Source organism: Natrix helvetica, assembly GCF_964273705.1.
Source record: "Natrix helvetica genome assembly, chromosome: 4".
Lineage (NCBI taxonomy): Eukaryota > Metazoa > Chordata > Lepidosauria > Squamata > Natricidae > Natrix > Natrix helvetica.
Window position 1 is genome coordinate 41,393,313 of NC_138550.1, and position 24,713 is coordinate 41,418,025.

Genomic DNA, 24,713 nt, shown 5'->3' on the forward strand with positions numbered 1-24,713 from the left:
ACTGCTAGTTTAGCAGAAGCTGGGACAAGTAACGGGAGCTCAGTCCATTACGCGGCACTAGGGATTCGAACCGCTGACATTTCTGATCAATAAGCTCAACTTCTTAACTACTGAGCCACCACGTCCCTCCTCAATATGATAGTGGTTGATTAATGCAGGAAATGTAACACAGGAAACCAGAACTCATACAAGTTCAAAACTGAATAGTTCTTTTGATTAATATACTTTCAATCATTAGCATAGTAATAGCCTGAAGCAACCTCTACATAAAGATGGAAGATGAAAGCTGGAAAAGACGTTTAGGCTGTGTGCAAACCACCGACTCAGCATGAAAGTCATAGTATTTGAATCCCAATGAATAGTTCTTTAAGTGACATTTTAGGTTTATTGTATTGTGTAGATCTAAATGGGACTCCCTTTTGGTTCTTTTTAATCCAGATCTGTTTTGTTATAAAATCTGACTAAAGGGATCCAAGATGGCATATGCATGAAATCTACCTAATGTGAATGTGAAATTTGAAGAGCTAAAGCACTCAGAAAACACAAACCCATAGGAAATAGATTAGTTTTTTAATTTGAATTAATCTTTTGGATATTTGTGATGTCGCAACCATTAATATGGAGAAAAGAGAAAGTGAAGACAAGTACAGCTCAAGCTACTATTCCCATCTCAGAAAAAAAATAAAAATCTATTTGCAAAAGATACTGTATTTTACATTTGGGATTACGAGTAAAGTATCCCGACTGACTAATATACTGCTCACAAATTATTTTTTTTAATAAAAACAGTAATTGGGAAAAAAACCAGTACGTATGAAGAGAAACCTATGACTTATTACAAATTGTTTAAATACAGCTAGTAGATCAGTCCTCCAGAGCTGGTCAAAGTAAGAATTACAGGTAATCTTTAATTTATGACACAATTGAACCCAAAATTTCTGTTGCTATGCAAGACAGTTGTTAAGTGAGTTTTGCCCCATTTTATGACCTTTTTTTGCCACAGTTGTTAAATGAACCCCTATATTGTTAAGTTATTAACATGGTTGCTAAGGGAATCTGGCTTCCCCATTGACTTTGCTTATTAGAAAATCTCAAAAGGTGATTATGTGACCCTGGGACACTGCAACTGTCATTAGTCAGTTGCTAAGCATGTGACCATGGAGATGCTGCAATGGTTGTAATGTGAAAAAGAGTCATGTCACTTTTTTCAGTGCTGTTGAACTGTCAGTAAACGAAGTGTTGCTTAAGTTGAGGGCTACTTGTATTTGATTATAAGCTTTCCAGAAGTGTTCAGTAGCTTATTTTAGAATGATGGGCTTCCCGATGAATTAAACTGTATCAGGAATGTATTGGTACCTTAGTCAAATGGAATGCAATATTTCATAAGAATTCAGGATGATTTCATTAATAGATTAATGATTCATTTAGCAATTATAACCCACAAAGTAGGGTCAATATGACACTGGTAAGTAGATATGAGTAACAATTATCAAGACATTTTTAAAAATGCTAGGACTCAGCAAAATTTTCACCCTTTTCTTAGCATAATTTTACCGACCACAATATAAAATAGAATTCACAGTCTGTCATTTCATGCACTGCAGTAAGTAGAAACAATATTCTTCTCTTTTTAGTGTGTCAACACACAGAAAGAACTTCCACTGGTTAGAGGAACAATCCTCCTTTCCTGATCTCAAAATGTCCATAACTCCTGATTGGAGGTGGGTTTTTTTTTACAGTTCAGTTTTCACAGGTCTGGGCAGTATCTCATTATAGTTGCTCTTCCGTTTTACTTTATAAGTCAAGGCTTTAGAGTACTCCTTTAGAAGTTGTTCCCAGTAACAAGAAATATCCTCCATTTGCAAGTGGTCCATGATGAACTGGCGACCCCTAGGGACCAAACAATGAAGCAAAGAAGTTAATTTGCTTTTCTAATTCAAAACTCACTTTTGAATTCTAATTCAAAAGTCAATACAGTCAATTGCTTTTCTAATTCAAAAGCTTAAATATACACCTGGGCTATAAAAAAAAGAAAAAAAGTTTAGCAGTCATTATGCCTATCCAGGAATCTGTAATTTTATGACTTAGTCCTAAAATTTAAACGCTTATTTAAAAATCAAAGCCAGACATATACATGTAACTCAAATTGATGTAGTGTTGAAAGTGTCACTTGCTGTAAAGAAAACAGAACAAACCTCTTCCAATTGTGGAAGTAAACATTAAATGATGTATAATTATTGGTATTAAAACTGAATATCATTTAAAGGTCTTCCTCCCGTAAGACATAAACACATCCTAGCAATTATTTCTAAATTTACATGCAATACAAGTAAGATAAGAGGTAAGATAACCTTTATTGTCATTTTTTTCTGTGGGCACTCTGGCACATATTAAAAATGAAATTCTGTTGCCTGCTCTCAAAAGTGTACACATCATACATAACACACATATATGCTACAGAATACACTACATATGTATATACCTATACCCTAACATATAAATACATATAAATCAGGGGTGAAGTTCAGCAGGTTCTGACAGGTTCTGGAACAACGGTAGCGGAAATTTTGAGTAGTTCAGAGAACCGGCAAATACCACCTCTGGCTGGCCCCAGAATGGGGTGGGAATGGAGATTTTGCAATATCCTTCCCTGTCACGTCCACCAATCCATGTCCACAGAACCGGTAGTAAAAAAAATTGAATTTCACCACTGATATAAATAATAATCACTGTCCATTTTGAATACATAGTGGAAAGCAGAGGTGGGTTCCTACTGTTTTGAACTGGTTCAGCTGAGTAGGTAGTAACTCGGCCTGCCATGCTCCTGAACTGGTTCTTTCAGCGCCGCCGTAGGCGCCGCCATCTTGTTTTTTGCTTTTGAGCATGTGCAGAAGCTTTTTATGACTACTGTGCATGTACGCGCATCAAGCACATGCATCAAGCAGCGTGTCCCTGAGCAAACCGGAAGTAGCAGCTGCCGGAAACCACCCCTGACAGAAAGAGGAAGCTTTCACAAGGTTGAAACTGTATGGAACAAAACTGTGCCTGAATCTGCATGTTCTGCTTCGAATACCACCAAGCCTCGTCCCATAATGTAACAAGGAAAACAGCTCATGAAGAGGATGTGTACTGTCCCAGACCCTCCTGCGGACTTTGCTCATATAAGCAATGTGTATATGCTATGTCCTGGATAACTGCCAACAATCTTTTCTACCATCCCTACCAGTCTCTGCATCGCCTTCCTGTCTGAAGCAGTAATGCAAGTAGTCCTCAAATTACGTTAATTGTAACCAGATTTCTGTCACTAAGTGATGTGGTCATAAAGGGCAATATCAAATGTACGCATTGCTTAGCTCCCCATTGCCACTGTCAACAGAATTCCTCGGGTCGCAGCGCAAAGCTGAAACTGCCCCATGAAGCCTCAGCCAGTCCAGCCTTGTCAACATGCACTCAGAGGTCTCTACTCTTTTGCGCTCTGCTGCCCTTCACCATCTTCTGTAGATGCTGAAGGGTTCTTGCCCTATACCTTTGTGAGGCAGCTGCTGGCTACAGACAGCCATTTTCCCCTGGTCTCTGGAAGAAATGCATGATGCGGGACCTGAGAAAGAAAGTCTTGTGCAGCCAGCAACTGCCTTGTGAAGGGGCATGCTTCATCAATAGCAGGAGCAAGATGACAGTGGATGTTAGCTAGGGTGGCAACGACTGTCAATACAAGGGGGCCAAAAGGGTAGGTGGGGGAGATAGGCTGATGGGGAATGAAGCATCCCTGGACATGTTAAGTGCAAGCAGATTTTGGAACACCTGAATTTTGAACATGTAATCGTAGGGGTGCTGCATAGGCCATAACTTTGAGGATTGGTCATAAGTCCCTTCCTTCAGTACCATCATAACTTGAACTGTTATTGAACAAATGGATATTAAGGAAGGACTATCTGTAGACATTTTTCAATTTTTAAATAAATTACAAACATAATCTTGGGAAAGTCTTAATGACTTCATGATCAAATATATTTTATACCAAGGAATTCCTACAATTAAAGCATAGCAGTAATAAGAGCTTACCTCTCAGAAATTTTTTGAGCAACATCATCATTTTCTCTTACAAATTCCAATAGCTCTCTGAAACATATATTTGGATACAAATCAGAAAATATTAGGTTCTTAAGATTGACTTTAGGCAGAATAAATAAGAGCAAACTCAGCAAGGGAAGTCTGTTAGTTTTAATGGATTGGGTTTGCTTTTTTCAACTTGCTATTTATGTGCTTGTTCATTTGTTTGAGTTTTAATTCAATAGAACTCTCAACCTTCCTTCAGCAAAAGTATTAAGATACAACAATAACAATACAATAAAATACAACATAAAATAATGCAATAAATAAATTTAAAAAGCAAATAATTGAATTATTAAAAAAGAAATAAATTAAAAAAAAAATTGCACAATATAAAAATAAAATAAGGGGGGGGAAGGAAGCAAAACAACTATATAAATATGTGAATAAGTGTATTTATATAGTTGTTTTGAGATATACATATATACATACACATGTTGTTTTGTTTTGTTTGTTTTATTGGATTTATATGCCGCCCTTCTCCCAAAGGACTCAGGGCAGCGTACAGCATTAAAAAACACATATTACAAAAGTTAAAAGGAAATTAGAAACAATCCAAAAAACAAACCCAATTAATATAACACTAACATTTAAAAGATTAGATAAAATTAACAGGCCAGGCCGGCTTGCTGAAAAAGCCAACTTTTTAGGGCACGTCGGAAGGACCAGAGGTCGGTGATTATGCGAAGCTCCGGGGGCAGCTCATTACAGAGGGAAGGCGCTTCCACAGAGAAGGCTCTCCCCCTGGGGGTCGCTAGCCGACACTGTTTGGCCGACGGCACCCTGAGGAGGCCAACTCTGTGGGATCGCACTGGACGGTGGGAGGCTACTGGTGGCAGTAGGTGGTCTCACAGGTACCCTTGGCCTAAGCCATGGAGCGCTTTAAAGGTCATAATTAGTACCTTGAATCGCACCCGGAAAACAACCGGCAACCAGTGCAGGCTGCCTAAAAGGGGTGTAACATGGGAGCACCTAGGTACCCCCATGATAACCTGCGCGGCCGCATTCTGGACCAGCTGAAGCCTCCGGGTGCTCTTCAAGGACAGCCCCATGTAGAGAACGTTACAGTAGTCCAGGCGAGAAAAAACGAGGGCATGAGTGACTGTACATAGAGCATCCCGATCCAGGAAGGGGCGCAACATGTGTATGAGTACACACACAATTTTAGTGAAAGATGGTATTTCATTAAAATCATCCAAACATAATCTATAGTATGTTTATAAACAACTCATTGATAACATCAGCTCTTCAATCCACTGATCAATTGTAACCATACATTTACCATTCCAGTTTGAAGGTCAGAGTCATGTAGAATTGGGCAGTTATCAAAACCAACAAGCAAGCAAGCAACTAAATATATGTCTTAGCAGTAATAAGGCAGCAGAGAATCCAGTTTTGTTGTCTAGCCATAATTTTCAAGCAGTAGGTATTTAATTTTAAAAATATGTTTGAAAGTATTAAATCTTGTCTTAATATTTTATTATTGTATAATATAATGAATAATATCCCCAGATTACAACAGCAATAGCACTTAGACTTATATACCACTTCACAGTGCTTCACAGGCCTCTCTAATCTGTTTACTGTCAGCATATTATCCCCAACAAACTGGGTCCCATTTTACCCACCTTGGAAGGATAGAAGGTTGAGTCAATCTTGAGCTGAAGAGACTCAAACTGCCAAACTTTAGGCAGCTGGCAGTCAGCAGAAGTAGCTGCAGTACTGCATTCTAACTACTGCACTACCACAACCAAATAAGGGCATGTAAAAACATATTTTAATAGTTTTATTCCCAATTGATCTCCACCAAAAATATGATTTACTCATTTCTTTCCTATGCAACAAAATAAGTCTGAAATATTGTTTTTTTAAATTAAGCCATAATTTTATTAAACATTTTTAAATTAACCTAAATATTAAAAATTATCAAAATTTAATATGGACATTAAGACAGCTTCTCATTATTTAAACATGGAAATTGACAATTCTTTATTCCAATCAGTTTTCAAAATATGCCAGTTAAAATGATTTATCAACAACAAAGTTTATACAGGTTAATTATGGGCTTTTCTGTCTCATAATATTTAGTGATTACTTCTGATAATTTAGGTGTGCTTGAAGCTGAAAATGCTGATGCTCCAATCTGGGTGATATACAAACTTAAAAAGTATTATTATTATTATTATTATTATTATTATTATTATTATTATTATTATTATTATTATTATTATTCCATATCCATCATCAGACGTTAGCGATCATGTTGGCAATCCTATTTTTTATCACCAGCCACACGAAAAAGTGCTACTCAGTTTTCTCCAAACCAGTGCTTAAAAACTATATATAAATATTACAATAAATTAAGTTAAAAATAGGAATAAAATAGTTAGGCCAATTATAGGCATCACTACACAAGGAGGTCATAATGTGCAATGCCATGTGACTGTGCAGTTTAGTGGCTGGTTGTGGCCATCCTGGGTGCTATTGTTAAGCAAGAACTGTGAAGGTAAAGTTAAGCAAGGACCTCACATGACTGCAATTTTTGACTTCCTGCCAGCTTCCCCATTGACTTTGCTTGTGGGAAGCTTGCAGAGAACAATGGAAGTTGTGACTGGGGCTTGCTGAAATCTTGTCATTCTGAGCTGGAGTGCCGGGATCACAATAATATAATCATGGAGATGTCACAATGTCTAGAATTCCAAGGACCCTTTGAAACAACTACTTATTCAGTGTTGTAAGTTTAAACGTTTGCTGAACAAGTGGTGTTTATCGAGACCACCTTTAACTTAAAATCCCTTTTATGGCAACTAAATGTCTGTCTATTATATAAAAGTAGATTTCATCTAGTCTCAATCATATAAACACCAGTTTAATCCAAGCCATGGAATGCATTCTGTATGAATCTACCTTTGAAGGTAACCCATGTATTTTAATTCAGTTATCTCTGCCTCATTATTGATGACTTTGTCAAATATGATGCATAATTCTAAATAGTTTTATATTATTCATATTTTGCATAAAAGCTATTAATACACACAAATAATTAATCCACTGCAGTTTTAACATCTCACCTCACATTAGAAAGATCAGACTGAACTGGGATATAGTGAACCCAGGGTTTCAATTGTGGATAGAAGAATTCTTGCCAGTCTTCTCCAACATGAAAGACCAAAGAACCACACAGGAAAAGGTGTTTGAAACGAAAACTGGCTGCAACTCCTCGAAAATTGAAGAGGTATCTTATATTTAAAAAAAAAAAAAAAACCTGCCTTAAAATATGGCTCTCCTCCAATAATGAGCATATTTATATTTACATTACTGAAAGATAAACTTATTTACTCTTCTACAAAGTGAAAGTTTATAGTATAATCTTAATGCTATATGATAAAAATATTCCATTCAAATATTGCCACATAGAGGTTAAAACCAGAAACAGTAAACCCAACGTTTAGGCGTCTAAATTGTTGCATCTTCTGCACCCTTCTGTCTGCTTTTAATCCTTGGTCCTATTGAGCCTATATAAATACATTAACACACCATAAAGCATATATGCATATTTCAGCTAAAATGTTCACCAACATCTTAATAACCACAGTGGATCTAAAAGAAATTAAGACTGCATTCTGCCAGTACAATGAAAAGAAACAGTCTCCAAATGAAAGAATCCCCAATTTCTATTCTTAGCAATGTTTTGCTCTTTTCAAGAGATGCCAAGCTGGTATTTAAATACCAGCTTCTCAGTAGCATCATTTTATCATCTAAACCTAACTGAAAATTATTGCTGTACAATTCCAGAGGCCTGAGATGACAAGCTCCTTTGGTTCTGGGTATCACAGCAACTACAGATAACCTAAGGAGTTTATCATATCAATTACTTATTAATGCTGAATGGCACACAGGAGATACAGAGAGTCTTAGAGATTCCTGGAATGCATTATAGTAACACAGCTGTAAATCACGGATGACAGAAATTCATAGCACAACAATTCAAACACCAAGAATATTTAGAAAAATTCGGTTTACATAGTACCAGTACCATTTATATGTTCTTAACTTATAAAAAATTAGGACACAACTAATTGTCCAGCTTTCACCATGAAGTTTAAGCTAAGGCAAACAATTAAAATAGCACTAGCAGCTAAGGACTATTGGATGGGTATACTGGTCCTCAATGCCAATGTAAAAGCTAGATCGTCTGAGTTGAAGGCTAGTGTTGACACATGCATCAATGATAATTCTATTGCTTTCACTGAACTGACATGCATTCAGATATTTACCAAGATTGAATCAAATACTTACTTGAATTTACAATGGTCTATCAGTGGAACTTCTATTGCAGGTGGTCTCCCAAGAGTATCCTTTAAAAAAAAGTTTTCTTTTTTAAAAAAAAGGAATATGCTTCTAATCACCTTCCTAAAAACTGTAATTGAAATGCTGTACAAAAAGATGCAGTAATACACATTTTTCTAATTTTTTTTTAATAGAATACGTATGATTAAGGTTATTATTGTAAGCCAGAGAATCTAAGGACTAACTAGCTAAATATTCAGTTCATTAATTTTCTTAGAGTGCAGCCATACACAAGCTTTCTTAGAATGTTCATTGATTTGTTTTCTTCCAAATAAACATTTATTCACACACACAAATGCTATGCAGTACTTTTATATCACATATGCAACAAGCTGTGGTTTTCTTTAATCCATTTTCCTGTCTTGGACTGATTAGAACTGCCATATTTAATATAAGTTATTTATTTATTCAATTTATATGCTAATCCATTTTTGTAGACTCTGAGCAGCTGGTCAGACATGCCCCAAGACTTCTCATCACTTTCCATATAAATAACTGCAGCTGTGAACTGTTATTTTCAATACAGAATGTTTCAAAATACAGAAATAATTATAAACACTTAAGGTTTTTAAACTATGTAGATCTCATATTGACCTAAATGTTCAGATACTCGACATCTTTCTTTTATATGATGAGATCCAATACCAACACATTAGTACAGTACAAAGTTGAGAATAAACTGAGAATTTTACTATTGGTGCCAGAATGCATCTCCAAAAATGGCTTTGGCTTATCTTCAGATTGGCTTATCCACAAATATAAATAGTAACTATTTTTTAAAGTACCTGTATTTGCTAAATATATTCATATATAACCCCACCCATGACCATGAATCAGCAGATTGATAGATTTTGATTAAAATTTTTGATTAAAAATACCATAAAAATGTGGGTTAATATATCGATGGGTGGCACATTTTTCATGGTATTTTAGTTTAAAAATTGAGAATTGTCTTTTATGTAGATGGGCTTATAGGTGAATGTATACATTATCAGCTTCAAGGATTAGACAAAAATAGCAGGTGCCAATATATTCAACATATAGTTTCATTTCTTTCTCACCATCCCCTAGCTTCTGTTATTTGTGTCTGTAAAAATACATTTCATAGACTGGAAATTGTGAGGCAAGACCCCCAAAACCTTACTAGATTTAAAGCAATTTTTGTGGGCTAGGAGATGGAAACTTATCACCAAATGAGATCACCTGGTAGTACTGGAACCTGTCCTATGTTACATTACTTTGTATACGTAATAGGTACTATTATAATTAGACATTAAACTCCATGACTATGGAATAAGCATGCACAGCGTGTAAAACATACTAGAAAAACAAGTTCTTGTTTGCACAAATCAGACAGATAATTATTATTTAATTTACCCCCTATAGTGCCAAATCAGGTATCTTGATGTTGGAAAAAGAGACTAAAGTTCAATCAGCAAGAGATTAAAAAAAGATGTGGAATAATCTATTTGATATGATACCATTAGCACCAACATATGCCTAGACTGTATGAACATACTATGCTCATAGCAATCTCTTACAACAATGTATAGCCCTTGTCATATTTGCAATAAAGGCTTATTTTAAAACTTCTTTTACAAACTTCCTTTAAGGGCTACTTCTTGCGAGTATGATTTGAAATCAGTCCACAAGCAATTCAAACACAATGGGCATGTGTATGCTGGACTGATAAAATCCAGGATGGTATTTGGATTAGCATGATGTAGGTGTATTGCTAACATTAGGGTTTCAGATATTTTCAGGGTCATTTCCACATACCATCATATCAAGCCTTGTGGTCCATAGCAATAGCTCTTATATACCGGTATATAAGTATATAACTTACATATACCACTTCACAAAGCTTTACAGCCCTCTCTAAGTGGTTTATAGAATTTGTATCATGCTTCCAACAATCTGGGTCCTCATTTTACTGACCTCGGAAGGTTGGAAGACTGAGTCAACGTTGAGCCAGTCAGGATCGAACTGTTGGCAGTTGGCAGAATTAGCCTGCACTACTGCATTCTAACCACTGCTTCATGGTGACTCAGAATCAAACTCCTGGAGTGAGTTTGCCTGCAGTACTGCATTCTAACCACTGTGCCACCACGATTGTTATAATCACAATACTTGCTCAGCTTAATCAACTTTACAGTGGCTGCTGGAATAATCAGATTGGAAGAAGTGATACAATTTATTGATTTACTTATTTATTTACTGAAACTTATATACTACCCTAATAAAAAAAAGACTCAGAGCAGCTTACATTCCCCCTTTGTTTGGGGAAAAAGTGTAATACAAACAAACAACTGACAGAACAAAAAAAAAATATTAAAAACATGTACCCTGCTATACATGTATCCAGAGCATAATGCTGTATTTAAAGGAGCTTTCACCTTTAAATATAAAATCATATTGTATACCACAGTTTAAAATAAGTCATACAAGTCCAGTGGCAGTTCCACCAGTCTTTGACAGTAAAGGGATCAAGTACAGTAAAATAATAGATAATTTTCAACCTGTCAAAAATATATTATTTCCATTGAAATAGAAAAAACTTGAAATGTACTAATGATTGTCAATATTTGAAACTTCATCTGACTTCATAATGGATTGCTTTATTGTCCCTTATAAGAGAAAGGAAAATAAAATAACAGTGTTAATGCTAATAGTAATAATAACATTTGAATAGTATTCAATGGTATTTACTTTTTCAGATTTCCAAGCTTGGTTCTTAGTGTACTCTGCATCAACAAGATCTGGATTCTCTCGAGAAAGAAGAATGAGGGGATCTCGTTCTGCACTTGTCCTACCACAGAAATCACACAGAACTGTGTTAGATTGGCTTTTTTTCCAATTTGGCACTTTTCAAATAAGTTGATCAATAAATCATATAATTCTATGAGCAAGTGAAAATTATAACTACCATCCACTGGTTTTCTGGGACTCTGCTTGGAGAGATCAGAATGTCAAAAACCTTTTATTTTACTGCAATTAGTATCTCTCACTATTAATTAGATTATATCTAATCTTGGTAGGATATTACGTAGTAAAAGCATTCCTGAACATAGCAGTAGCAAAAGCACTAGTGCCAAGAAAATAAGAGAGATAAATCCACGTATTGCCCAGAAGTTGATATAAACTCAAGGAAAACATTGCCTTTAAATATATATATATTTAAACCTCATTGTTGTTTTGTATTTTAATGGCTTGGGTGGTGGGTGGTGTTCGTTTGTTGGCTAGGGCTGGTTTCCAGATGTTTGGTAGGCGGGAGGTATCATCACGTTTGTTCATGCTGTGGGGGTGTTTCTCTATTTCGATGGCTTCCATGATTATTCTCTTGTGGAGGTGTTCTGTTTTGGAGATTAACCTGGCTCCTTCAAAGTTGATTTCGTGTCCTGTACTTTAAGGTGCTGGAAAAGGGAAGAAGTTTTTTTCTTTTTTTCTTACTGCATTTTTGTGTTCTGTGATCCGTGCATTTATTCTCCTGTTTGTTTGTCCTATGTATATTGCTGGGCAGATTTTGCATGGTATTTCGTAGACTCCTTGGTTTTCTAGCTGGATTTTGTCTTTGGGGTTTCTTAAGATGTTGGCTATTTTTTGGTCAGTGGTGAAGGCTGTCCTGATATTGTGCTTGTGGAGAATTTTGCTGATTTTATCTGTGGTGCCTTTGATGTAAGGGAGGAGGGCGATGCCACTTTCCTGTTCTGTATCTTGGTTTTTTGTGGGAGTCTCCTTTTGGATTAGGTTGGTGATTGTTTTTCTTTGGAATCCATTGGAGATTAATACATTTGTGAGTTTGTGTAATTCAGTTTTCAGGTGGTCTTTGTCGGCTAGGCGTTTGGTTCTGGAGATGAGGGTCTTGGCTACAGAGTTGATCTGTGCAGGGTGGTGATGGGATTGTGCATTTAAGTAGCGGTTGGTGTGTGTTTTTTTCTGGTAGATGGTGTGTCCTAGGGAGCCATTGGGTTTTTTGTAGATTAGGACATCCAGAAAGGGAAGTTGGTTGTTTGCTTCTATTTCTATGGTGAATTGTATTTTGGGGTGTAGGTTGTTGAGATGTGTGAGGAAGTTGTCCAGTTTTTCTTTTCCATGTGGCCAAATCACGAAAGTGTCATCAACATATCTAAGCCAGAGTTTGGGTTTGTGTTCAGATTTGTCTAAGGCATTGGTTTCAAAATGTTCCATGTATAAGTTTGCAATGACAGGAGAGAGGGGTGATCCCATGGGTGCTCCTTCTATCTGTTTGTATCTTTGTCCATTATGGATGAAGTATGTGTTGGTTAGGCAGTGGTTGGTCAGGTCTAGGATGTGTTTAGGGGTGTTGTGTTTTTTCTGGATGGCTGTCAAGGCTTCTTTTATGGGCACCTGGGTGAAGAGGGATATGACGTCGAAACTCACAAGTAGGTCGCTGGGTTGTAAGTTTTGTTTCTTTATTGTTTCTATGAAGTGGAGTGAGTTTTGTACGTGTGAGGTGATGGATTCTGCGTAGGGTTGGAGTTGTTTGGCGAGGAATTTGGCAAGGTTCTGTAGAGGTGAGCCTATGGAGCTGACTATGGGTCTGAGTGGTGTTCCTTCTTTGTGTATCTTGGGGAGTCCATAGAGTTTGGGGCATCTGGAAGATTTCTCTCTGGGGATGATTCTTTGCTGGATCTCTTCACTGATGGCAGAGGCTTTTATTTTGGATTTGGTGATTTTTTCCAGGTAGGTGGTGGGGTCTGTGTTTATAGGTTTGTAAGCAGGGTCTTGGAGTAGGTTGGATAGTTTGGCTTGGTAGTCAATGTGTTCATCACCAGTGTGGCGTTTCCTTTGTCTGCTGGGAGAATGATTATGTTGTTGTCTTTCTTCAGGTTGGAGAGTGCTTTTTCTTCTTGTTGCTGTAAGTTGCTTCTGGGTGGAATGCTGGAGCAAAGGACGTTGCTGACTGCAAGTCTGATTTTATTGGCTTCATCTGGGTTGATTTTGATGAGTGTAGCTTCAACTCCGCATATGATGTCTTCATTGGGGATGCGTTTAGGGGCAACTGCAAAGTTGAATCCTCTGGAAAGGACATTGGTTTCAGCTGTGGTGAGGGTTCTGTCTGATATGTTGTGTACTGTTTGTTTCATGAGTTGCTGAGGAGGGGGGTTAGGCTTCTGTCGTTTTGGATTTGGTGATTTTTTCCAGGTAGGTGGTGGGGTCTGTGTTTATATATATTTCAACTGAACCAATTTAATTTTCCTGAGCAGAACAGTACAATAGAATAATTATTAGCAAGATTAGGACTATCAAAGTACTTGATAGAAAAAAAAAATGCTCACCTGGATCCTCGAAAATAGGCTTTGGAAATTTTCTTCTTCCAGGGCCATTTTTCTGCTGAGCTAAGAATATTTTTATAAATATACTGTATTAAAATACTGATATTAATGGTACTCAATTAAAAATGGTATGTTTGTTTTTTATTCATTTACTTGATTCTCTTGATCTAGTTTCAGGACTTCTGTGGTGAACAAATCCTACGTTAGTTTATAATTATGCAGAAATATTGAAAATTAAAGAGGGCTCACAAATGTTTAAACAATGTTGTACTTCTGATTTTGTGTTTCTGTTTACTAGCAGCTCATTGGGTGGAGAATAAACAGGATGGCAAAAGAGAAAGAGGAGATTGCTGCATTCGGTCCCAGAAGCCAATTGCCAACAGCATCTACCAAGGAAATGTCATCCACCAAATCAAAACAGATCTTCAAAATCTCTGCGTGTGAATTTCCTACTGACTTTCTAAAGTTAGCTTTTTGTCTCCCCATGTGCTACTTTCTGCATGGATTTTTCTCAATCAGAAGCACAGTTATATCATCTTAGATGAACTTGACCAACATGCTTTTATTTGGAATTTATACAGTCTATAACTAAATGCCTGCAGCTTTCATTTAACAAAGTAATAATAATAATAATAATAAATAAATTTGGATTTATTAGCCGTTCCCTTTCCAGGCAGGACTCGGGGCGGCGTACACTAGGACATATATAAACATACATATATACAAAGACATACATGCACGGAGGAGGTAATAGATTACAACATTTAGACAATTAAAACCAGTAACATACCCCAATAATAAAAACCCAATATACAATAAAAATTTAAAATTTAAAAAGACAGTCAGGAGGAATATGAAAAATTACGGTTGATGTATGTTATTGTTCAATGAAAACTCTTCAGAATGAGGAACGGATGCACAGGGCCCTATTACAATGCAAATTTGGATCATCTTATTTAAAAAATAATAATAATACCACAAAACTATTCTCTCCTCAGATTACCTTTGGAGGTTTTCTCTCATTAGGTCCCAACGCCCAAGGCCTGTAGGATATATTGGCCAAACAGCTGGTCCCCCTTCCCAAAAGGTCCAGGCAGGGTACATAATATCATAGTATTCTGAAGTCTTTGACAGAAAAAGGAGAGCAAAGCATGTTAGTTATACCAAAATGTTTCATTCATACAAGAGATTCAATGAAATATGGTATTTGTCCTATCTAATGTGACTGATAGGTAATAGCTCTCTGTTCACTCACCTTGCTAAAAGATAAAACAGGCACTCTTGGTTTCATAAATGCGGGCATCTGGGGGTAGTCCCGCACATTGATGACCATCTCCATATCAGGAAGGTTCTGAATAATTTCCAGGATGAAGTGCTCAACCCCACTACATCTGTAGGCAATCAGATATCAAAAGGGTATCTACTATGAGTAGAATATACTGGCTATGTTCACCAATCATACTAAACTCTGGATTATTTCAAGTTTTTTTTTTTAAATAAGACAAAGTCAACCTCACAGATGACCAAAGCAAACAAAGGAGTTCACTTGGACAATTCTTTTTGTCCTTTCCTTTTTTTAAAGGTTCTTGCTCAAAGAGGTTTGGACAGAGCATCAAAACAAGCCCAAAATAAGCCAGTCTCTCCCCAGTTCACACAAGGATAAAAGGGGCATGGGGGTGGGGGAATCACAGACTAACATCAATCTATTATTATAGCTCTGGGAGGGCAAACCTATGGCACGCATGCCACAGGTTGCACGCAGAGTCATTTGTCATGCAAGGCGTTGCCCTGTCAGCTGGCCAGCGCACATGCATGCGCTGGCCAGCTGAGTTCAGCCTTTTTAAAAGCCATTTTTGCCCTCCCCAGGCTCCAGAGGCTTTATAGGAGCCTGGGAGGGCGAAAAAAGCATGGAAAAAAGGGGGGGAACACCTCTCATGTGCCATGCGCACTGCGGGGTCGTGCGTTGCATTATGGGGGCAGCACACACGTGCACGACCCCCCTGCGCTCCCCCTTTTATGTACACGAGCCAAAAAAGGTTTGCCATCGCTGTTATAGCTTTACAATAAAGGTAGTACTGACCTATAAGGCATCAGTTTCTTAGTCTGATCTACCTTGAGGGGATGACACTACGTCAACAAGTAGAATCCTAGCCTTTCTGGTGCTACTATCTCCTGATCTGGTCTAACTCCAAGGGTTGATTGTTCCCATGTATACAGTAAACATACTAATCTAATCAGTGTCAAATACTAGTAATAGAAGTTTTCTACTGAAGTGAATCTACCTGATTTCTATGCCTCCCATTTCTTTTCCTTAACAGCTTTACTAAAATCACTATCTTATCACTTCCTTTAAAGCTAAGGTGTATATTTCTTAATTGCAATAACAGCCTAATTTTTTTTGACATTTCCCCCCTTTGGTTGTTCTAAATAGTTATTTTTTCTAATTTTCAAAAGTACTAGAATGGTGAATTTCTAAAATTCTAATCTCATTAGATGGTTAAAATTATTACCAAAAAAATAGCTTTGTTGCTCTGTTTATTCTTTATTTATAGGCTCCATGTTATTATAAAAATATTTATTCTTTAAACCAGGGGTCCTCAAACTTTTTAAACAGGGAGCCAATTCACAGTCCCTCAGATTGTTGGGGGGACGGACTAGCTGGGGGGGCATGGCTAGGTGGTCACGTGACTGGGTAGGCGTGACCAATTTAGCAGTCCATTAAACAATACACACACATTAAACTTTAATTTGTTATGCACCTGGCGGGGTGGAAAGAAGGTTAGTGAAGAGATGTGGCTGCCTTGGGGTGTGTATGTGCATCTCCCTCCCTCCCGTTCTCTGGAGGCTGGGGATGCCAAAAACGGGCCCATTCAGAACCTTCAGAACCTCTCTGCTGCCCCAAAACAGGCCCATTTTTGGCCTCCTGAGGCCTCTGCGCGTCCCGTTTTTGGCCTCCTCAGCCTCCAGAAGGTGGGTAGGGTGATGTGGGTAGGGCAGCATTGTGGTCCCTTTTGGGCTGGATTAATGGCTTCAGCGGGCCATATCCATCCCCGGGACCGCAGTTTGAGGACCCCTGCTTTAAAGATTACTTCTCAGAACTTTTTAAAATAACATATTAAACGTACCACCATTCATCTAAGACTGGATGGCACCATCCCCCAGGCCACAGCCTTGCACAGAGCCCGTGCAAGCCGCGGGTGAGCGTGCAAAGCTCCATTTATGCAAACAGTGGGCATGGCCGAAACCATCCCCCCCCCCACTGCTGTCCACAGCACTGGGAAGTTTGGGGACCACTGATCTAAAACACATAACATACTCAACTTGCAGTCCTAAATAATATTTCAAAGAAATATTAGAATATTTCAAGATTTTAACATTTTGTTAAATATCAGAAGAAGTACAGACCTCTTATCCTATGGTAGGATGTTCCATAAGAGGCAAAATGGTTCATCGAAAGCAGGATGAAACCAAAGAGGTTAAAAGAAAATGTTAAAATTGGCTGAATGACCAGACTGAGACTGGATAAAAATTACACCATTCCAGTGACAGGAATAGGGTGGAAGCATCGCAGAGATCAGAACCTGGGCTGAGCAGGAAAAAAAATCAGGGAAGCAGCATACCATTAACTGATAGTATATAAAGAGTGCTTTTTGTTTTACTCCCATCATAAAGCACCTGAAATAAAGCCACAGGCATCTGCCTGACAATCCAGCAACTGTAAGTAATAATATTTTACAATTATCCTTTTCCCTCAGAGGTATTTATTCCTGATTTCTTTTAGCTTTTAACCCGTATCATCTCCTTGCACAGCTAAAGTGCAGTGTCAATATTGATTTATCACAAAAGCAAATCCAATCCCTACATTTCCAAGCAAGGCAATACAAAATTGGTTAGTTCTCTTACGTTAGACTTCAACCCTTTCAAACACTTTCTGCTCAATGACCCATAAATTAATGGGGCAGGGGGATTTTCTTGTTCCTCTCTCGTTCTCTTTTTGAGTTATGTGATTGACAGATTTCATATCTCACCTTGCAGGGAACATGCAATCGTGCTCCCGGTACAACTTCTTCTCAATGATCTGATAGTGTGTCCCAAGCTTTTGACTGATTGCTTCTGACAGCAACTCCTCAGAGATTCCATCTCGAAAAGGAGCCAAGTCTTGTTCCCTAACTCTAAAGTGAAAGAGATGGTTAAATATTGTTAAACATTCTAGAGGTCAGTTTAATAACGGTTAACAAGAAGGTTAGGAATACGGTTTTGCTTGGCGAAGACAGTGCAGATTTGGAATCAGCCCCACTAATGGGCAAGGTGAAGTAGCAAATAAGGCAGAGAAGGTTTAGTGGTACCTCCAGCTACCACCAGTCATCTCCCCAACTACTTCCATTCTCCAGATCCTTTGGCTTGGTGGCTGTTTCTAAATTGTTTGTCTGCTGAATATAGTTTTTACTTTGGAACCAGGGGTGGGATTGAAAATGTTAACAACCGGTTCTCTGCCTGGTTGCTGGGTGGGCGTGGCCATGCTGGGCATGGCCTATGCAGCCTCCTGCACCATTGGGGGGGGGAGGGGTGTTTTCACTATCCTCAGGTTCCAGAGGCTTTCTTCAAACCTCCAGGAGGGCGAAAACAGTCTCCCCCATGCTCCGGAGGCCCTCCAGAGGCGGGAAACAGGCCCATTTTCAGACTTCTGGTAAGCCCGTTTTTTGCCATTCCCAGGCTCTGGAGGCTTTCCCCAAGCCTACAGGAGGGTGAAAATGGTCCCCCAAAGGCTCTGGAGGTCCTCTGGCGCCCCTGGGAGGGGAAGGGTGGGTGGGGCCAGGACTGGTTCCAAAATACAAAATTTCTTCTACTTGAAGGTGACCAGATTTTAACATTGGTAAAGCGGGACACCATTGACCGGGAGGGAGGGAGGATGCTTGGAGGGGGCATAGCCAAGAGGGAGACTCAGTCACCACCACGGCTGCTGCCCGCTCGGTGCTTTCTCTCCCTGCGGTGCTTGGCGAGCAGAGAGGTGGCCGCCTCACCTGCCGCTCTGCTCTCCCTCCCTCCCTCCCTCCGCAGACCCAGAGATGAAACAAACAGAAAGGAGCCACGAAGTGGGGGGAGCCACCTGGCAAAGCGCTCACAGCCAGCGGGTGGAGACAGCGGGGGACAAAAGGCAGGCCAGCGCCGGGCTCCTGCCTCTCCAGGCCACCAAGCGAGCGGAGCAGCGTCGCGGACAGTCCGCAACCAGGGCAGGGAGGCGAGGCGCATATCGCCAGCTCGCCCGTACTGCGGTGCACCAGGTAAGGCGAGCCAGTCCAGCCCAGCCGGCTGAGGCTCTTCCTGCCTGTCTCTGTGTGGCGCGCCGATCCTGGCCAGAGCCACGGGGCAACCACCGCTTGAGCGCCCGGTGGGATCGGGGCCCCTGGGGAAGCCCCGCTCCCTGGCCTGCAAGGGTGGGGGGACCGATGGATGGGGGCCACCAGCGGCGCTTCCCCACAGGCTCCGCGCACCGCAACCTCTGCCTCATCTTGGCCGTGCCACGGCTCCGCTTGGGAGGCACGCGCACCCCGCTGCCACTTCCCCCTTCTGGTTCCTCGGAAGGGGCAACAGCCACCGCCGTCGCGTGAAGACTGCGATGCCCGGCTCAGCCTCAGCTCCACCACTGCCCAGGGGGACATGGCTCAGGCCGTTCCCTAGTTTGTTGTGCATTCTTTCCAAAAATCAGGACTGTTTAAAAACGCCACGGGATGTGGGACAAATTGTTAAAAATCGGGACTGTTCCGCCAAAAGCGGGACGTTTGGTCACCTTATTCTACTTCAGCCCTTCTATTGTAGATTTAGTAACCAAGATAAACATGGTATAAGGAAGCTTTCAATGATTCTTTGATTTTGCTTAATATTAACTCAATCAGAGAAATATTGCTAGTTTAATAAAATCCTGGCTTAGCACAACTAAGCGCTTTTCATCCTATACGAGCAGTGGCTGGAACCCACTGATCCCTTGAGGCCCACTTAAATTGATTTATTTTACTACTCTTCTATTTTGCTTTCTTTCTATTCATTCTAAAATGTTTGTGTACTGACCTACTTTTTAAAAAATGTTTTCATTATGAAATTGTATTGAATTCTCTTTTACAGCAAAATGCTGTAAATAATATGTACCGTTCATTTTTTAAAAATATGTTTTTATGCCTTCTAGAGAACCTCTTTGGGACAGTTTATAGAAAATGGTTTAAAATTAAAGCAATTATGCAGTACAATCTTAAAAGAACTTACCAAACTATATATTAATAAAGGTGTAATTACCTTTACGGAAAGGGTATTCAAAATTAGTTTAATAAAACAGGTTATTACAAGAAAGCACTATTTTATTTTATCTGATGAGGTTTTAAATAAATTAAAATTTAATTTAAATAAATTACTTTATTTAAATAAAATAAAAATATTTATTTTGTTGTTATTATTGAATATACACCTCTACTTTCTGTTTATTCCAATATTCAAAATAACTTTAACCAATAAAAATGCAGAGTATAAACATAACAAAATTAATACAATTACAGTAAAGGTTAAATCAGTGATTAAAAATTAAAATTAAGAAATGATCATCTTATCTTAAGCACTAGACATAACTGTCCAGGGGAAGCCCTGGTGTAAGGTTTCCTGTCTGAGTAGGGGGATGGACTAGAACAGCGATGGCGAACCTTTTTTGGCTCGCGTGCCACAAGTGGGGGGAGCGCAGGGGGTCAGTTGCGGGCATGCCGCACCCATAATGCAACGCGCCCCCCAGTGCGCATGCACGCACAATGCACCCATTTTTGCATGATTTTTTCGCCCTCCCCAGGCTCCAGAGGCTTTATAGGAGCCTGGGGAGGGCGAAAAGAGCCTCCCCCGGCCCCCGGAGGCCCTCCGGAGGCTTCAGGGAACATCCGGAGGCTTCCCTGAAGCCTTCGGAACACTTAAAACCACCCTCCGAGCAACCCGGAAGTGACTTCCGGGTTGCTCGGATGGTCGTTTTAAGAGCTCTGAAGGCTTCAGGGAAGCCTACGGACGGTCCCTGAACAGGCACGAGACGTGCGTCTCCATCGCCCAGGCCCGGATCGCCTCCGCCGCGCGGTGCCTCAGGCCCGGCGTCCTTGCGCCGCTCCGCCCAGCCTCTGCGTGCTCGCCAGGGCCCGGCCTTCACATCGCTGCCGCCGCCGCGCCGGGCTCGGCCAAAGGGAAGTCCGTCAGGCCTCGGCCGCGCCGCCCTCGCCTCCTCCTCTAGCCGCGCCATCGCAAGGATTAAGCCGAAAGGGGGGGGGAACGGGGAAAGTGAAGGGGGCTTTGTTGTGTTCCTTCTCCTTCTCCTCCTTTCCCCCTCCGGCTCGAACGCAGCGCCGGGGCCCTGCGGCAGCGAACGAGTCGGAGCCTGCCGACTGGAGGAAGAGGGTGAGAGGCGGGTCCTGTGAATGACCGTTGTCTTACCTGAACGGTCGTTCTCATGGCGCTGCGGAGAGTCCAAGGATGGGTTAACACAGCCTGTTTGCCCATGGACTGAGTAGATTTTTCCCCCTCTGGCCACGCCTCCTTTGCCTCTTCTGGCTCAGTTTTAAAAACGAGGTCTTGTCCGACGAAGACGTCCTCAGCTCACACCTGTGTAAAGATACAATCTCGGAGCTAAACAATTACCCTGGGTGGGTCTTGGACTCTCCACAGCGCCATGAGAACGACCGTTCAGGTAAGACAACGGTCATTCTCCATAGCGCTGCTTGGAGAGTCCAAGGATGGGACATGCCCAAGCTATGGTGTCCCAGGGCGGGAAGAAGTGACATTGTCCGGAGCCTCAATAACCTTCTGTAATACTCTACGGCCAAAGGAGGCTTCGGCAGAGGCAAAGGAATCGATCTTGTAGTTTCTAATGAAAGCCGTGGGAGACGCCCACGTGGCCGCTCTGCAAATGTCCAGAATAGATGCTTGAGTCGCCCAGGCCGCGGTCGTGGCCGCACTTCTGGTGGAATGTGCCGTCACACGAGGTGGAACCGGCTTGCCCTGAAGGTCATATGTCATCTTAATGCAAGCTCGCAGCCACCGACCTATGGTTGAAGATGACACCTTGCGACCCAGCGAGCCTGGTTGAAAAGACACAAAGAAGGCCTCGGAGTGCCTGATGTCCTTAGTTCGTTTCAGGTAAATGCGGACTGCCCTTCTCACGTCCAATTTGTGCCACCTGCGCTCCTTGGGGTGTTGAGGGCTGGGGCAGAAATTCGGGAGGATAACCTCCTGAGACCTGTGAAAATGAGAATTCACCTTCGGCATGAAGGCGGGGTCTAACCGTAGGATGACCCTGTCTGGGTGAATGATGCACAGTTCTTCCTTGGCCGAGAAGGCCGCAATCTCAGATACCCTTCTGGCTGAAGTAATGGCTATGAGGAAGGCAGTCTTAAGAGTCAGATGTCGAAGAGAGACCTTCCTCAAAGGTTCGAAGGGAGCCGCTGTCAATGCCTGCAAGACAAAGGGTAGGTTCCAGGTCGGGTACCTGTGCACCACCTGGGGTCGAATGTTGTAGGCCCCCTTCAAGAAGCTCTTGACCTGAGGATGGTGACTCAGGGATTGAAGTTGGTGTCTGGCTAAGATGGTGGATAATGCAGCAACCTGGCGCCTGAGTGTGGCTGGTGCCAGTCCTTTGTCCAAGCCCTCTTGTAGGAAGTCCAATAACTGAGGGATGGACGCTTCCACACTGTCAATGTCCCGTTGGCTGCACCAGGAAGAAAAGGCAGCCCAAGTCGCGTCATAAATGCGAGTAGTGGCCGGACGTCTGGAAGCTTGGATGGTTTTAATGACGTTGTCTGAGAGGCTCTGGTCCTTCAGAAGCTGCCCCTCAAGTGCCAGACGGCTAACTGCAACCATTGGGGCTCTGGATGGTTGATGGCCCCCTGACGCAAGGATACCTGGTCTGGAGGAATTTTCCACGGTTGTTCCACAGACAGATCGACCAGGTCCGCGAACCAGGATCTCCTGGGCCAATGTGGGGCCACCAGAATGACCTCCGCCCCCTCTTTCAGCAGCTTGTAGATCACCTGCGGGATCAGAGGGAGGGGCGGAAATGCGTAAAGAAGACCTGGAGGCCAGCTGGACCTCAGGGCATCCGTCCCCTCCGCTTGAGCTGACTTGTAGCGGGAGAAGAACCGCTGGAGCTGTGTGTTTGCCGCCGAGGCAAACAGGTCAACCTGTGGGAGACCGAACCTCCTTACCACCTGTGCGAACAGGTCCGGATGAAGTTGCCACTCCGAGTTGTCGATGGTCTGACGGCTCAACCAATCCGCACTCACGTTGCTGGTTCCGGAGATGTGATCCGCCCTCAGCGACGCTAAGTGGATCTCTGCCCATCGTCCTATGGCCTCCGCCTCTGACATGAGTCTTTTGGAGTGGGTCCCTCCTTGCCGGTTCACGTGAGCCTTTGCGGCCACATTGTCGGTCAGTAGCAGAACGTGGTGCCCCTCCAGCTGTTCTGCAAATCTCCTCAGCGCAAGCCGGGCTGCCCTGAGTTCTAGCCAATTGATGCTCCGGGCTGCCTCCGCGCTGGACCACCTGCCTTGCGCCAACTGACCCTGGCAATGCGCCCCCCAACCGTAGAGACTGGCGTCGGTCGTGACCACGATCCTGTCGGGTTCTCTGAATAGGCAACCCTTCTCCACTGCTCGAGACTGCCACCAACTCAGAGACCGAGTCACTCTTGGTGGGATGCGAACTTTCCTGGTGGAGTTTCTGATCTTTGCTCTTTGCATTGGAAGCAAGAACCATTGCAGCTCCCTTGCATGAAGACGTGCCCAGGGAACTATGTTGAGGCAAGAAATCATGATCCCTAACAGTTGGGATAGTTGCACCACCTGCCAGGACCTGTTCCTGCGACACAACCGGATTCTGCTCCTGAGGTTGCGGATTCTCTCCGGAGACAGGGACACCTGGCAAGATACCGAGTCTATTATGGCGCCCAGGTGTTGAATGCGTGTGGCAGGAGTCAAGTTGCTTTTTTCCATGTTTACGGAAAAACCGTGGTCCTGTAAGGTGAGAACTGTGATGTTTACTTCTCTCACCGCTTGTTGATGAGTCCTTGAGTGGATGATGATGTCGTCCAGATAGCACTCCAGGCGGACTGGAAGCTTGCGCAGGTGGGCCGCCACAGCTGCAAGAAGCTTCGTGAACGTTCTGGGTGCAGAAGAAAGTCCGAACGGAAGCGCCCTGTATTGGAAGTGCTTTCCGTTGTAACACAAGCGCAGGAACTTCCTGTGTGCGGGATGGATGGGTACATGCAGATACACCTCCTTGAGATCGATGGAGGTGAGCAGATCCCCTTGTCGCATGCAGCTTAGGATCGACTGAAGAGACTGCATTTTGAAGCGCTTGTAGGCCAGATGTCTGTTCAGGCGCTTCAGATCTAAAATGGCCCTCCACCCCCCTGAATTCTTGGGGACCAGGAAGAGAATGGAATAGAACCCCCTCCCTTCCTGTTCTGGAGGAACTGCCTCTATTGCGTTGATCTGCAGAAGATGATCTATTTCTGCCTGCATGAGAGCCCTCTTTACAGGGTTCTTGGATAATGGGCAGCGAACAAAGGTCCGCGGAGGGGAGGATAGAAACTCCAAGGTTAGACCCCTCCTGATGGTATTTAAGACCCACTTGTCCGAGGTTGTTTCCTCCCAACGGTCTACATAGAATTGCAGGCGGCCCCCGATGGGAGGAGACCCCAGACGGTCACTTCCCACGTCTAAACTGACGGTTGTGGGAGCCCCCACGAAAGGGCTTCCGAAAGGACCCCTGATTGGATTGTCTGCCCCTGGAAGAAAAGTTGTTTCGTTCCTGGGACCTGTCAGAGGACTGGTTAAACTGTCTTTGGGAGGAATATGAAGAGGAGGAGGCCTGGGCACCTTCCTGTGCCCGAAAGGCCTGTTTCCTGAACGAGCCCTGACCTTTCCTGTCATGCTTCCTGAAGAT

The 24,713-nt window shown here is 42.0% G+C and overlaps 1 protein-coding gene across 1 annotated transcript in view; it reads right to left on the bottom strand.

Moving 5' to 3' along the window:
- Positions 1 to 593: 593 nt before the first annotated feature.
- POGLUT1 (protein O-glucosyltransferase 1) overlaps positions 594 to 24,713 on the bottom strand; it is a 30,587-nt gene continuing 6,467 nt past the window's right edge. Inside the window, exons 3-11 of the mRNA XM_081952840.1 lie at positions 17,786 to 17,929; positions 15,013 to 15,148; positions 14,761 to 14,882; positions 13,761 to 13,820; positions 11,170 to 11,269; positions 8,410 to 8,468; positions 7,182 to 7,349; positions 4,063 to 4,119; positions 594 to 1,890 (exon numbers count right to left, since the gene is read on the bottom strand). Coding sequence (XP_081808966.1) covers positions 1,734 to 1,890; positions 4,063 to 4,119; positions 7,182 to 7,349; positions 8,410 to 8,468; positions 11,170 to 11,269; positions 13,761 to 13,820; positions 14,761 to 14,882; positions 15,013 to 15,148; positions 17,786 to 17,929 — 1,003 coding nt within the window. The 3' untranslated portion in view covers positions 594 to 1,733. The remainder of the gene's footprint in view (positions 1,891 to 4,062; positions 4,120 to 7,181; positions 7,350 to 8,409; positions 8,469 to 11,169; positions 11,270 to 13,760; positions 13,821 to 14,760; positions 14,883 to 15,012; positions 15,149 to 17,785; positions 17,930 to 24,713) is intronic.